Raw genomic sequence first — 13,999 nt, 5'->3', positions numbered from 1 at the left:
TAGCCTAAGCCCTCCAAATAAAGCAGCATGTGCCCCATGAAAACCGGCTCACTGAGTCACAGATCCTAGTAATTGAAGGAGCCAACATTAACAACAGCATTTAAGCATTCCCTGCTTCTAGCTGCATCCCCAAACATTTATGGAAAAGTCCCTACTTCCACAACCTCCCCCTCCAGTCCCTCCGGAAAATGCTTTCATTTGACTGCCTCAGTACTGAACCTCTTCATCAGAAGCATCAGTCACTGTCAGGTTTCTGGAGGTGAAATTGTTTTGTGATGATCTTGTTGGTGGCATGAAGATTGAATTGAGGCCACAGAACCCATCTCAGTGGCCTGGACTCAAGTCACTTTCCAGTCTCCTAAGAGGAATTTGGGCACAGCTAGATTGCTGTCGCTGTATAAAAATGGGCAGGCCGTTGCTCTAATGCTGATACTTTGCTTTTTGGTTTTTTTTTGGCTTTTTGCTGTACGCGGGGCTCTCACTGTTGTGGCCTCTCCCGTTGCGGAGCACAGGCTCCAGATGCGCAGGCTCAGCGGCCATGGCTCACGGGCCCAGCCACTCCGCGGCATGTGGGATCTTCCCGGACCGGGGCACGAACCTGTGTCCCCTGCATCGGCAGGTGGACTCTCAACCACTGCGCCACCAGGGAAGCCCCATAATGCTGATACTTTTGATGCTGTTTATAACCCCTGCTAGTGACAGGTCCTACAGAACAGTAATCTGTTAAAATTATAGGTATATATGTAGTCAGATCTCAAAAAATTTACACAGGAAAGATTGAGTCCTTTAATCTTTGAGTTTTAGAAAAATAATGATCTACTATCTAGGGTCCTTTGGAGGGTGATATAAACACAATCTGTCTGTGGCTTTAAAAACAACTTTTGTCCCTGTCTAGCACGACCAGGTTTGTGAAGCTAGAAGATGAGTTAGAACTAAGACAAATGAATTCAGGAAGCCATCCACTTGTACTCAGTAATAATTGGAAGAACCCATTAGGAAGAAAAGAAGTATTGTTCCTATCTATTTATCTAATCTGCTTTCACGGAAAAAGATTACAGTAAACAGGTGTTCTTCTACAAATGCCTTTCTTACTACAGCCCTGGTCCAGCCCAAATGCTGGTGGAAAAGGCCTAGCATACAAATTGTTGGTTAACAACTAGACAATCTTTACAGTTGTTTTGGGGGGAGTTGAAAATAATTTTATATAGTGTTTTATTAGATTTTTATCTGGAAAAAGTTCACTAATCCTTTTTTTTTTAAAGTCCAATAGTGAAGGAAAATTTCCTTATTCAGAGCTGTTATTGAAAGGGTGACCTTCATTTCCTGACCCTTAGAAGAAACAGTCACTGAATTCAACCATTTATTCAATCAAGAAATATTTCATGAGGGGCTTCCGTGGTGGCGCAGCGGTTAAAAATCTGCCTGCCAATGCAAGGGACATGGGTTTGAACCCTGGTCTGGGAAGATCCCACATGCCACGGAGCAACTAAGCCCATGTACCACAACTACTGAGCCTGCGCTCTAGAGCCCACGAGCCACAGCTACTGATCCCACGTGCCACAACTACTGAAGCCCACATGCCTAGAGCCCGTGCTCTGCAACAAGAGAAGCCACCGCAATGAGAAGCCCGCGCAATGCAACGAAGAGTAGCCCCTGCTCGCCACAACTAGAGAAAGCCCGCGTGCAGCAATAAAGACCCAACACAGCCAAAAAAATAAACAAATAAAATTAATTAATTAATTAATTAAAACTGTATAAAAAAAGGAAATATTTCACGAGGATCCACCAAGTGCCGAGACCTCGCTAGATGCTGAGGATATGTAAGGATGAGCGAGGTGGAAATGGCTCCTCCTCAGGAACTAAGATCTAGCAGACTGCAAAACTGAACCTCCCAGAGGCTCTTCCTCTACCGCCCCTTAGAATCATTTACAACCAGTTCTTTCTTGCAGAATATGACCAGAAATAAGGCTTTATTTAACCTTACTTGGAACAAGTTGAGGTATACATAATCAGATAAATTAAAAATATACTGTCATGCACGAGCATTCCCATATTAACAGCTTTAAAAGCTTATATGAGGAAGAAATAGTTCTTGCCTTTGGTATGATGTTCATGAAGCTGAAGGAGTGATTTCAAGGACTCGGCACTCTCAAACTCCTGAGTGTTCTGGAGGAAATCTTCCGTTTGGTCTATTTTAATGGCAAACTACAACAGAAATGCAGGAGAAAGACATATGAAAAACTAAAAAACACTGTGCCACTTTTAGTTATTTGTAAACATTTTTCATGAATTAATGGCCTAGCTGATTGTGTATGTGTTTGTGTGATGAGCTGTGTGTTTGTGTGAGCATGTGCTGGCTCACGTGTTTGTATGAGGTTTTGTGTTTGCATGTAGTCAGTTTACAAAGTACTAGGATAAGAACTTTCTTCTCTTTCCTTTGCATTCTTTTCATACCTGGAAATATGTTATCTGTGCTGAAGTAAACCAATTTGTTTACTATTCTAATGTGTATTGAAATTTTAAACTAAAATTATTGTGTCCCATAATACAAATACAGCCACTGTCAACATTCTAAAGCAGTTTCTCAAAGAACAACCAGAAAGTTTGTTAAAAGAAACCAACAAAAGTTTGGTTAGCCAGTAACCTACATAATTATTAGTAAATTTAACTTAAGAATCCACTTGAGGTTGAAATATAGTTCATTTTTTTCTCTATAATTAGACCTAGAACTAAAAAAGGTAAGTTTCAGAATAATACATAGTCTAATCCCATCTCTACACTTGATTTTAGCCCGAGTGAGGAGAAGTAATGTGTAATTACTTATACAAAGCAAAAATACATATATTTGTACAGAAAGTGGTCCAAAAAGATACATAGCAAAGGGTTGCCTTTGTGAGAATGAATAGGATTAGGGATAGGTGAGGGGTGGTAAACTTTTAGCTTTTAAATCTATAACTTATAATTTTGTTTGCATTTTTATCAATGATTTTATGTACTTTTATAGAAATAAAAATGAAATTAGATGTAGCAAGAATGAAAAATAGAAAATTTCTCCTCTGTTTCAAGAAAAAAAAGGAAGAGCAATTTGACACCCTAAGTGGTAAGGAACATGACCAGTCTCTCTTTTTGTGTTTCTCCATAGAGGAAGTATGAAAGGGAGATGCTTGAAGTGATGTCAAAATTCTCAGGGGAATAACCTTAGATACAAATTTCAGAAAAGGGAAAAATATACTTGGTTATGCTAGTACAGTATATCCATAGTAGTGGACAAATAACTGGTTTGCTTTAGCACTGTGGTTCAAAGGAAATTATTATCATTTATAAGAGCATTTAAATCAACACATTCACCTTTGGATCAGGTGTAGAATAAACTCATAAAGGTGAAGTATCAGTGAGAAAGACACAGAAGCCTATCACAGTGCCTGTCACCTTTTTTCAAGTTTTATCCAAACTCTCATCTTTGGATTTAGTGATATTTAATATTTTTATGTGACTATTTGATTAACAAGATTTACTACATTTTGATTATTACAATAGCCATATAAAATTCAGTTATAAATGGCATGAAAAGATGAGAGAGCAACTGATGAGCACGTCCCCTTTTGAAATGCAGAGAAGGCTTCTACCATCCTGTTAGAACCAGCAGATGAACACTGTCACTTGGGGACACTGTTTCTAAACTGAAGCACAGTGTTTGAGAAGCCTGTGAGCCTGAAGCCATCTTGTACTATCAACCACGCAATAAGAAGTCATTTTGTATTTCTAAAGAACTCCTGCGTGCACATAGTTCAGTAAGTGGATCCTATCTACATATCGTTTACATCTCTAATTCATTCTATTTCTAATAGTTGATTTTAAAGACATTCTTTGAAGAGAAACTTCAAAGAAAAAGAATAAAACAAAACCCTGGTGGGTAGTTTGGTTCTCCCTGTAGATCACTACAAGAAGTTTTGGAGTCACTGTGTAACTTATATCTATATTTCAACTGGTTTGACACTTTTTAAAAAACAAACCAATAAATAAACAATGCTTTACTCAGAAAAAGCTTCCTTCAAGTTCTATTAACTTTTATCTCGGGGATATTTTCTTTTCCCTACTTTTCTTCTTTCTGCAGGTAGTACAGGATAGAAGTGGCAACAAGGGGACACTTTTCAAAGACACTATTCTTAATTTTACCCTTATTCTTTTTTTTTGAATCACTAATGAAAATTGCTTTGGCATACACAAGGGGCAGGGAAAATCACGTAGGAGTTTTCCATCAGCTAAGTATGAAGTAGTCCACAAAATTGGAAGGAGGATAATATATGAAACTTCATCTTTTCATGAGGAATCAGAGTGCTGGGTTGAATTACAGGTTGACTTACACTTCCTTTTATTTCATGTAATATCTGGAAGTCATTTCTCATCATATAGAAAATCAGCTAGTATTAATGCTCCTACCCAGTGAGAAACAAATATTGGACTTAATGTTTAAAAAAAGATAACTTCCTATGCTCAAATGACCTGAATTTCAAGGGCACTAATACTTATACCCCACTTACTAAGATGAAATGAATCAGATGTATCTATAATTTGACCCCTGTAGGTGTATTTTGCTTGGTTTATTTCTTTTCAGAGAAGAAAACTGTGTGTGGAACTTTTCCCCGAGATGATCTGTGAGTTGGACTTCAGTGTTCAAATTGTGAAAAACAAACCTTGAGAGTTACAATAAGATTTTTGCTCCTCCTTTTAACTTTTAAACGAGTTCATGATGTATGAAATTATCTACCTCAATTTTAATGTTCTATTACTAATCTTCTTTCCTTCATTATTTTGGATTTAAGTCCTGAATTTTCAGTTTGGAAATGTCATATTTTTCAACCTAGTGCTTTATCATAATGAAGCAGTGCTTTCACATCAAAATGAATGTAGTGAAATTTCCAGTTAGTATCTTACACTAAATATAACACCTCTTTTGATAATGTTCTTTGAATCTTACATTTTGAAATTGGGTTCCTCAAAAAAACTTAGGCCCAGGACTTTTTCCTTCCCTTATATTTTAACAAGCTCAGACTATGGAAACTCAACTATATGCCTTAGGAAAGTACTCTATCATATACTATGCTTACAAGTCAAACATTCTATGGAATATTCTGCAATTTCTTTTTCATAAGCAGTAGAAGAAATTGTATCTTCCAACTTTCAGTTAACAAGAACACGTTAGACCAGCATTTCCTAGTAATCCTATCATCAGGGGTAATTATTTGATTTAGTAATTGTATTACTATTATCTAAAGAGGGAAATATATCAAAATGACTTATGGGTAAAAGATCCCATTTTTACTTAATATTTATCTATTTTAATTAACTGTACTTAGTTTTTGTTTGAAGGCCTACATTTAAAATATTAACAATTTTATTTTTTGAAAATTAAAGATTAAATGTATATATCTTGGTTATTCTACCATTTTTTGAACTGAATACAATGTCTATTTGCAGAAAGAAAACATTTTCATGAGTGCTCTGATGTGGAGAAGGGGAAAGTTTTTTTAAACACAAACCTCCAAGGCATTTTCAAAAAATTCAGAGGTCAACCTGAGAAGCTCCCTCCTTCTCTCAAGCATGGAGACCAGGGCTGCCCACGCTTCACCCAGAGTTTTGGCCATGGCATCATAGACCTGGCTCTGATCCTTGTTCTCTTGAGCCGTCTTGTCTGCTTCCTGCAGGAGTTCCCATACTCGGTCTTCCAAAGCCTAAGTCCAGGCAAGAAAAGACAGAGTGTCACTCAATATAAGAACTTGGGATCATATTTTAAACATTTGGATTTTTGAAATTATATGCACTCTAGGAAGGTCTAGAAGAGAATTTATAAACACAAACTGCTGTGCAGGCAGGTAGATCAAGCAGGCAGAAGGGAGCAATGGAGACTGTGGTGAACTGCGGAGCATGGCCAGGCAAAAGACATCCACATTTAAACATTGTTCAAACACTGTAGAGATTTATCAAAAATATACAGCTACAGGGACTTCCCTGGAGGTCCAGTGGTTAAGACTCTGTGCTTCCACCACAGGGGGCATGGGTTCAATCCCTGGTTGGGGAACTAAGATCCCGCATGCCACGGCACAGCACCCCCCTAAAAATACAACTACATACCCAGGGGTACAGAATACTGTGTTGACCTCACATTTCAAAAAAGGAGAACTAATTGGAATACATCTAGAAAGGAGTAATCATGAAAAAACTATTGTGAGAAATGAACCCAGTAAAATTTATTATTTATTCTAAATAGTTGTTATTGTTAATATACTTGTGAAGCTTAGTGTAAATGTTATGAGTAAGTTCTTGAAAGTGAATAGTCATAATGTAAAAATTAGAATATCTGTAACCAACACTACAAATTGTTTGTAGTGAAGCTTAGTGTAAATGTTATGAGTAAGTTCTTGAAAGTGAATAGTCATAATGTAAAAATTAGAATATCTGTAACCAACACTACAAATTGTTTCAACAAAATATGGAAGATGAAGGGCAACATGTGCTTCCATAATTGTCTCATTTGGGGATGAAGAAGGATCCCACAGATCCCGTTTTGTTCTTGATATTGGCACCAAAATCAAGGCACAATTTAAAAATATAATAGACTAACAATAACATGAATAAATTCTAAAATGTCAACAGAAAAGGAAACTAAACATGTGCTAATGCAAAATACAACAAAGAAAACAGAAGACATAAGAACGTATTTATTTGGGCACACAAAAACCCAAAATATAGCGATAGGAATATGATTAAATATCAGTTAACACCCAAAAAATGGATGTTAACTTTTCACTTAAAAGACGAACATGGGCTTCCCTGGTGGTGCAGTGGTTGGGAGTCTGCCTGCCAATGCAGGGGACACGGGTTCGTGTCCCGGTCCGGGAAGATCCCACATGCCGCGGAGCGGCTGGGCCTGTGAGCCATGGCCGCTGAGCCTGCGCATCCGGAGCCTGTGCTCCGCAACGGGAGAGGCCACAACAGTGAGAGGCCCGCATACCGCAAAAAAAAAAAAAAAAAAAAAAAAAGATGAACATTATCAGATTAAGGGGAAAAAAATTCAACTAATTTATGTTTTCTGGAGTCATAAAACTAAACTGAAAAGACGTAACATTTGAAATAAACTGAAAAGAAATAACATTTGAAAAGACATAACATTTGAAAATAAACTGAAAAGTCATAACATTTGAAAATAAGAGGATGAAATATATCAGGCAAAGACAAAAAAGTAAAGGAGGATTAGCAATGTTAATCTCAGACAAATTAGAAATCAAAACAAAAATCACTGTGATTAAAAAATGGTACTCTATATTGATAAATTACACAATCTGTAGGGAAAATAAGGCACTTATGATGTTTACATTTATGACATTTAAATATTTCAAGTAGGTATACCCAGTCAGATCAAAATGCAATAAAAGTAGAAATAAACAACAAAAGGCCAGATGATAAAACAAATCTCTTAGAAATTTTAAGAAAACAATTTAAAGAATAATTCCTAGATCAAATGAAGGAAAAACTTACAATTACAGACTATTTAGAAAAAAAAACAATGTTTAAATATGTTTAAAACCTAAGATATACAGATGACTTTATGCTTAGATGAAATTCATAGCATTAGACAACTTTGTTCATAAAGAAAGAAAAAATATATTAATTAAACATTCAAGTCTAAATTATAGAAAAAGATTCATAAAATAAAACAAAAATTAAAGGGGATTAATTGATTAAATACAAAATCAGAAATTAACAAATTAGAGAAAAATATAAGAAGTTTTTTAAAATGTTGATTCATTGAAAAGCCAAATGAAATATAAAAACATCTGACAGGTGGGATCAAGATGGCAGAGTAGGAAGATCCTGAGCTTATGTCCTCCCACAGACAAACCAAAACTACAACTAGATATAGAACAACTCTTTCTGAGAAAGACCTGAAGAACAGCTCTTCCAAAATTAAGGACAATTTTTAAAAACCACATCAAGATGGGTAGGAGGGGCAGAGATGTGATGTAGTCAGGACACCACACCCACCCTGGTGCAGTGACCCACAAGTGGGAAGGGGTATCACAAACTTGAAGGTCCTCTCTAAGGAGTGAGGGGTTCGAGCCCCACACTGGGCACCTCAGGCTTTGGTACCAGCACTGGGAGGACAAGGCCCCTTAACTAGCTTTGAAAACCAGCAGGGCTTATGCAGAGCTAGAGGGCTGTAAGAAACAGAGTCTTAGAGGGCTTGCACACAGACTCACTCATTCTGCGTCCCAGTGCAGAGGCAGCAGTTTGAAAAGTGCCTGGTGTTCTAGCCAGCCTGCCAAGGTTGCCCCAGCATGCCCCTGGCCCATGCCTGCTCCAGCTCCAGATGGCTTGCCAACGCTGCCCGGCACATGCAGTCTACATTGAAGATGCTCCTACTCAAGACCACACCTTAAAGACTGGGAGAAGTAACTATTTTGTCTAATCCATAGAAAAAAATACAGAAAACCAAACAAAATGAGGAGACAGAGGAATTTATTCCAAACAAAAGAACAAGATAAAACCTCAGGGAAAAAAAAAGCCCTAATAAAATGGAGATAAGTAATTTACCTGATAAAGAGTCAAAGCAACAGTCATAAAGTTGCACATCAAACTCAGGAGGGGAGGGCTTCCCTGGTGGTGCAGTGGTTGGGAGTCTGCCTGCCGATGCAGGGGACACGGGTTTGTGCCCCAGTCCGGGAAGATCCCACATGCCGTGGAGCGGCTGGGCCCGTGAGCCATGGCCGCTGAGCCTCCGCATCCGGAGCCTATGCTCCGCAACGGGAGAGGCCACAACAGTGAGAGGCCCGCGTACCGCAAAAAAAAAACAAAACCTCAGGAGGGGAATGCAGGAACACAGTAAGAACTTCAACAGATTTAGGAAATATAGAAAAGAACCAATCAGAGCTGAAGAATACAATAACTGAAATAATACACTAGACAGGATTAAACCACAAATTAGATGATACAGAAGAACATACACACAGCCTGGAAGACAAAATAGTGGAAATCATCCAATCAGAACAGCAAAAAGAAAAAAGAATTTAAAAAAAATTAGGATAGTTTAAGAAACCTCTGGGACAACATCAAGAGTATTAACATTCAGACTTCCCTGGTGGCACAGTGGTTAAGAATCCACCTGCCAATGTAGGGGACATGAGTTCGATCCCTGGTCTGGGAAGATCCCACATGCCGCGGAGCAACTAAGCCCATGCGCCACAACTACTGAGCCTGTGCTCTAGAGCCCACAAGCCACAACTACTGAGCCATCATGCCACAACTACTGAAGCCCACACACCTAGAGCCCGTGCTCCACAACAAAAGAAGCCACTGCAATGAGAAGCACGCACACCACAAGGAAGAGTAGCCCCCACTCACTACAACTAGAGAAAGCCTGTGCACAGCAATCAAGACCCAATGCAGCCAAAAGTAAATAAATAAATTTATATTTAAAAAAGAGTAATAACATTCGCATTATAGGGGTCCCAGAAGGAGAAAAGAGAGAGGGGCAGAAAACTTATTTGAAGAAATAATGGCTGAAAACTTTCCCCAAACTAGGTAAGGAAACAGAGCTTTCCTCCAAGATCAGGAACAAAACAATGATGCCCATCCTCATCACTTTTATTCAATATAAAATTGGAAGTCTTAGCCATAGCAATCAGACAAGAAGTAAAATGTATCCAAATTTGAAGAAAAGTAGTAAAATTCTCACTATTTGCAGATGACATGATACAATATATATAGAAAATGCTAAAGACTCCACCAAAAAAACTATTAGAACTAATAAATGAATTTAGCAAAGGTGCAGGATACAACATTGATATGTAGAAATCTGTTGCATTTCTATACACTAATAATGAACTATCAGAAAGTGAAATTAAGAAAACAATTCTATTTATAATTGCATCAAAAAGAATAAAATAAACTATGAATAAATTTAACCAAAAAAGTGAAAAACCTATACTCTGAAAATTGTAAGACACTGATGAAAGAACTTGAAGATGACATAAATAAATGGAAAGATATACCATGCTCATAAATCGGAAGAATATTGCTAAAATGTCCATAATACCCAAAGCAATCTACAGATTCAATGAAATCCTTATCAAGATATCCATGGCATTTTTCACAGAACTACAAGAAATAATCCTAAAATCTATATGGAATCACAAAAGACCCTGAATGCAAAAAGCAATCTTTTTTAAAAAAATAAATTTATTTATTTTTGGCTGCACGGGGTCTTCGTTGCTGCGCACGGGCTTTCTCTAGTTGCAACGAGCAGGAACTACCCTTCATTGCGGTGCATAGGCTTCTTATTGCAGTGGCTTCTGTCTGTTGCGGAGCATAGGCTCTAAGTGCACGGGTTTCAGTAATTGTGGCATTGCGGGCTCAGTAGTTGTGGTTCACGGGCTCTAGAGCACAGGCTCAGTGGTTGTGGCACACGGGCTTAGTTGCTCCGCGGCATGTGGGATCTTGCCGGACCACGGCTCGAACTTGTGTCCCCTGCATTGGCAGGCAGACTGTTAACCACTACACCACCAGGGAAGTCCCAGAAAAAGGAGTCTTGTGAAAGAAGAACAAAGCTGAAGGAATCACATTCCCTGATTTCAAACTATACTGCAAAGCTATAGTAGTCAAAACAGCATTGTAATGGGCACATACCCTGAGAAAACCATAATTCAAAAAGAGTCATGTACCACAATGTTCATTGCAGCTCTATTTACAATAGCTGGGACCTGGAAGCAACTTAAGTGTCCATCGACACATGAATGGATAAAGAAGATGTGGCACATATATACAATGGAATAATCCTCAGCCATAAAAGGAAATGAAATTGAGTTATTTGTAGTGAGGTGGATGGACCTAGAGCCTGTCATACAGAGTGAAGTAAGTCAGAAAGAGAAAAACAAATACGGTATGCTAATACACATATATGGAATCTAAAAAAAAACAAAAAAGGTTCTGACGAACCTAGGGGCAGGACAGAAATAAAGACACAGACATAAAGAATGGACTTGAGGACATGGGGAAGGGGAAGGCTAAGCTGGGACGAAGTGAGACAGTAGTATTGACATATATTCACTACCAAATGTAAAACAGATAGCTAGTGGGAAGCAGCTGCATAGCACAGGGAGATCAGCTGGGTGCTTTGTGACCACCTGGAGGGGTGGGATAGGGAGGGTGGGAGGAAGACGCAACAGGGAGAGGATATTGGGATATATGTATACATATAACTGATTTACTTTGTTATACAGCAGAAACTAACACAACACTGTAAAGCAATTATACTCCAATAAAGATGTTAAAAAAAAAAATGGTGGGGCCAACTCTATGTAGCTTCTCAAGTCTCCTATCCCATTTGTGTGATATTCTGTCTGCCTCTTCTGTTCTTCCTCATTTCATTCCTTGTAAACTGTTCCTCCTTGAAGGAGGCCACCTTTCTTGAAAAGCTACCCCCAGAGTCCCTCAGGTAGACTTTGGAGCACACTTCTTACGGTTCCACTTGTTTAGATTCTGCTCATCACGTTACATTTAAGTTACCAGTCTACAAGCCTATCTCCTTGTCAGACTGTGACTTTTGATTTTGTATTCCTGGCACCACTACATTTCAACCTTGGCTGCATCCCTAGTGCCTAGAGTAGTAATTTTATTGAAGACATTCAAAAGTTATTTGTTGAATGAATAAAAAGCTACTCCAAAAAATGAAAGAATCTAAATTGCTAATGATGAAAAAAGGCAAACAATGTTTCAGAGCATATTTTCCTTAGGGATTGGCCACAAACTAGCTTAGGCAAGTTGCTGCATTTTCAAGGGAATTAGCTTCTTCATTAGTAAAATCAGGATGGTGGTTAATGATGATATTCTATATTCTATGACGAGTTTTATTTCAGCAATTATTTTATTTATGGATTTCAATAATCATTTTGATTGAAAAATAAAAAATAGGAGCCTGAACCAAGATGGTGGAGTAGAAGGACGGGCTCTCACTCCCTCTTGGGAGAACACTAGAATCACAACTAGCTGCTGGACAATCATCGACAGGAAGACACTGGAACTCACCAAAAAAGATACCCCACATCCAAAGACAAAGGAGAAGCCCCAATGGGATGGGAGGTGGGGCTAAATCACAGTAAAATCAAATCTCATAACTGCTGGGTGGGTGACTCACAGACTGGAGAACACTTATCCCACAGAAGTCCACCCACTGGAGTGAAGGTTCTGAGTACCACGTCAGGCTTCCCAACCTGGGGGTCTGGCAACGGGAGGAGGAATTCCTAGAGAATCAGACGTTGAAGGCTAGTGGGAGTTGAATGCAGGACTTCGACAGGACTGGGGGAAACAGAGACTTCACTCTTGGAGGGCACCAACAAAGTAGTGTGTGCATTGGGACCCAGGGGAAGGAGCAGTGACACCAGGGGAGTCTGAACCAGACCTACCTGCTAGTGTTGGAGGGTCTCCTGCAGAGGTGGGGGGTGGCTGTGGCTCACCGTGGGAACAAGGACACTGGCAGCAGAAGTTCTGGGAAGTACTCCTTGGCATGAGCCCTCCCAGAGTCTGCCATTAGCCCCACCAAAGAGCCCAGGTAGGCTCCAGTGTTGGGTTGCCTCAGGCCAAACAACCAACAGGGAGGGAACCCAGCCCCACCCATCAGCAGTCAGGCAGATTAAAGTTTTACTGAGCTCTGCCCACCAGAGCAACAGTCTGCTCTACCCACCACCAGTCCCTCCCATGAGGAAACTTGCACAAGCCTCTTAGATAGCCTCATCCACCAGAGGGCAGACAGCAGAAGCAGGAAGAACTACAGTCCTGCAGTCTGTGGATCAAAAACCACATTCACAGAAACATAGACAAGATGAAAAGGCAGAGGGCTATATAACAGATGAAGGAACAAGATAAAACCCCAGAAAATCAACTAAATGAAGTGGAAATAGGCAAACTTCCAGAAAAAGAATTCCGAGTAATGATAGCAAAGATGATTCAACCTTGGAAAAAGAACGGAGGCAAAGATCGAGAAGATGCAAGAAATGTTTAACAAAGACCTAGAAGAATTAAAGAACAAACAAACAGAGATGAACAATAACTGAAATGAAAACTACACTAGAAGGAAGCAATAGCAGAATAACTGAGGCAGAAGAACGGATAAGTGACCTGGAAGACAGAATGGTGGAATTCACTGCCGCAGAACAGAATAAAGAAAAAAGAATGAAATGAAGACAGCCTAAGAGACCTCTGGGACAACATTAAATGCAACAACAAGCGCATTATAGGGGTCCCAGAAGGAGAAGAGAGTGAGTAAGGACCAGAGAAAATATTTGAAGAGATTATAGTCGAAAACTTCCCTAACATGGGAAAGGAAATAGCCACCCAAGTCCAGGAAGCTCAGAGAGTCCCATACGTAAACCCAAGGAGAAACACGCCAAGACACATAGTAATCAAACTGGCAAAAATTAAAGATGAAAAATTATTGAAAGCAGCTGGGGGAAAATGACAAATAACACACAAGGAAACTCCCAAAAGGTTAACGGCTGATTTCTCAGCAGAAACTCTACAAGCCAGAAGGGACTGGCATGAAATACTTAAAGTGATGAAAGGGAAGAACCTACAACCAAGATTACTCTACCCGGCAAGGATCTCATTCAGATTCGATGGAGAAATCCAAAGCTTTACAGACAAGCAAAAGCTAAAAGAATTCAGCACCACCAAACCAGCTCTACACAAGTGCTAAAGAAACTTCTCTAAGTGGAAAACACAAGAGAAGAAAAGGACCTAAAAACACAAACCCAAAACAATTAAGAAAATGGTCATAGGAACACACATATCAATAATTACCTTAAACATGAATGGATTAAATGTTCCACCCAAAAGACACAGGTTTGCTGAATGGATACAAAAACAAGACCCATCTATATGCTGTCTATGAGAGACCCACTTCAGACCTAGGGACACATACAGACTGAAAGTGAGGGGATGGAAAAAG

General features: G+C 39.2%; 1 protein-coding gene across 8 annotated transcripts in view; it reads right to left on the bottom strand.

The window, feature by feature from the left end:
- Window positions 1–13,999, bottom strand: part of CCDC141 (coiled-coil domain containing 141) — a 217,586-nt gene that overhangs the window by 156,061 nt on the left and 47,526 nt on the right. For all 8 annotated transcript variants that reach the window (XM_073807529.1, XM_073807525.1, XM_073807527.1 and 5 more), the window contains exons 4-5: window positions 5,541–5,732; window positions 2,097–2,205 (exon numbers count right to left, since the gene is read on the bottom strand). In XM_073807529.1, coding sequence (XP_073663630.1) covers window positions 2,097–2,205; window positions 5,541–5,732 — 301 coding nt within the window. The remainder of the gene's footprint in view (window positions 1–2,096; window positions 2,206–5,540; window positions 5,733–13,999) is intronic.

This window comes from Tursiops truncatus, chromosome 7, assembly GCF_011762595.2.
Source record: "Tursiops truncatus isolate mTurTru1 chromosome 7, mTurTru1.mat.Y, whole genome shotgun sequence".
NCBI lineage: Eukaryota > Metazoa > Chordata > Mammalia > Artiodactyla > Delphinidae > Tursiops > Tursiops truncatus.
Note: the sequence above shows the minus strand (reverse complement) of the source record. Positions and strands in the feature narration are given on the sequence as shown.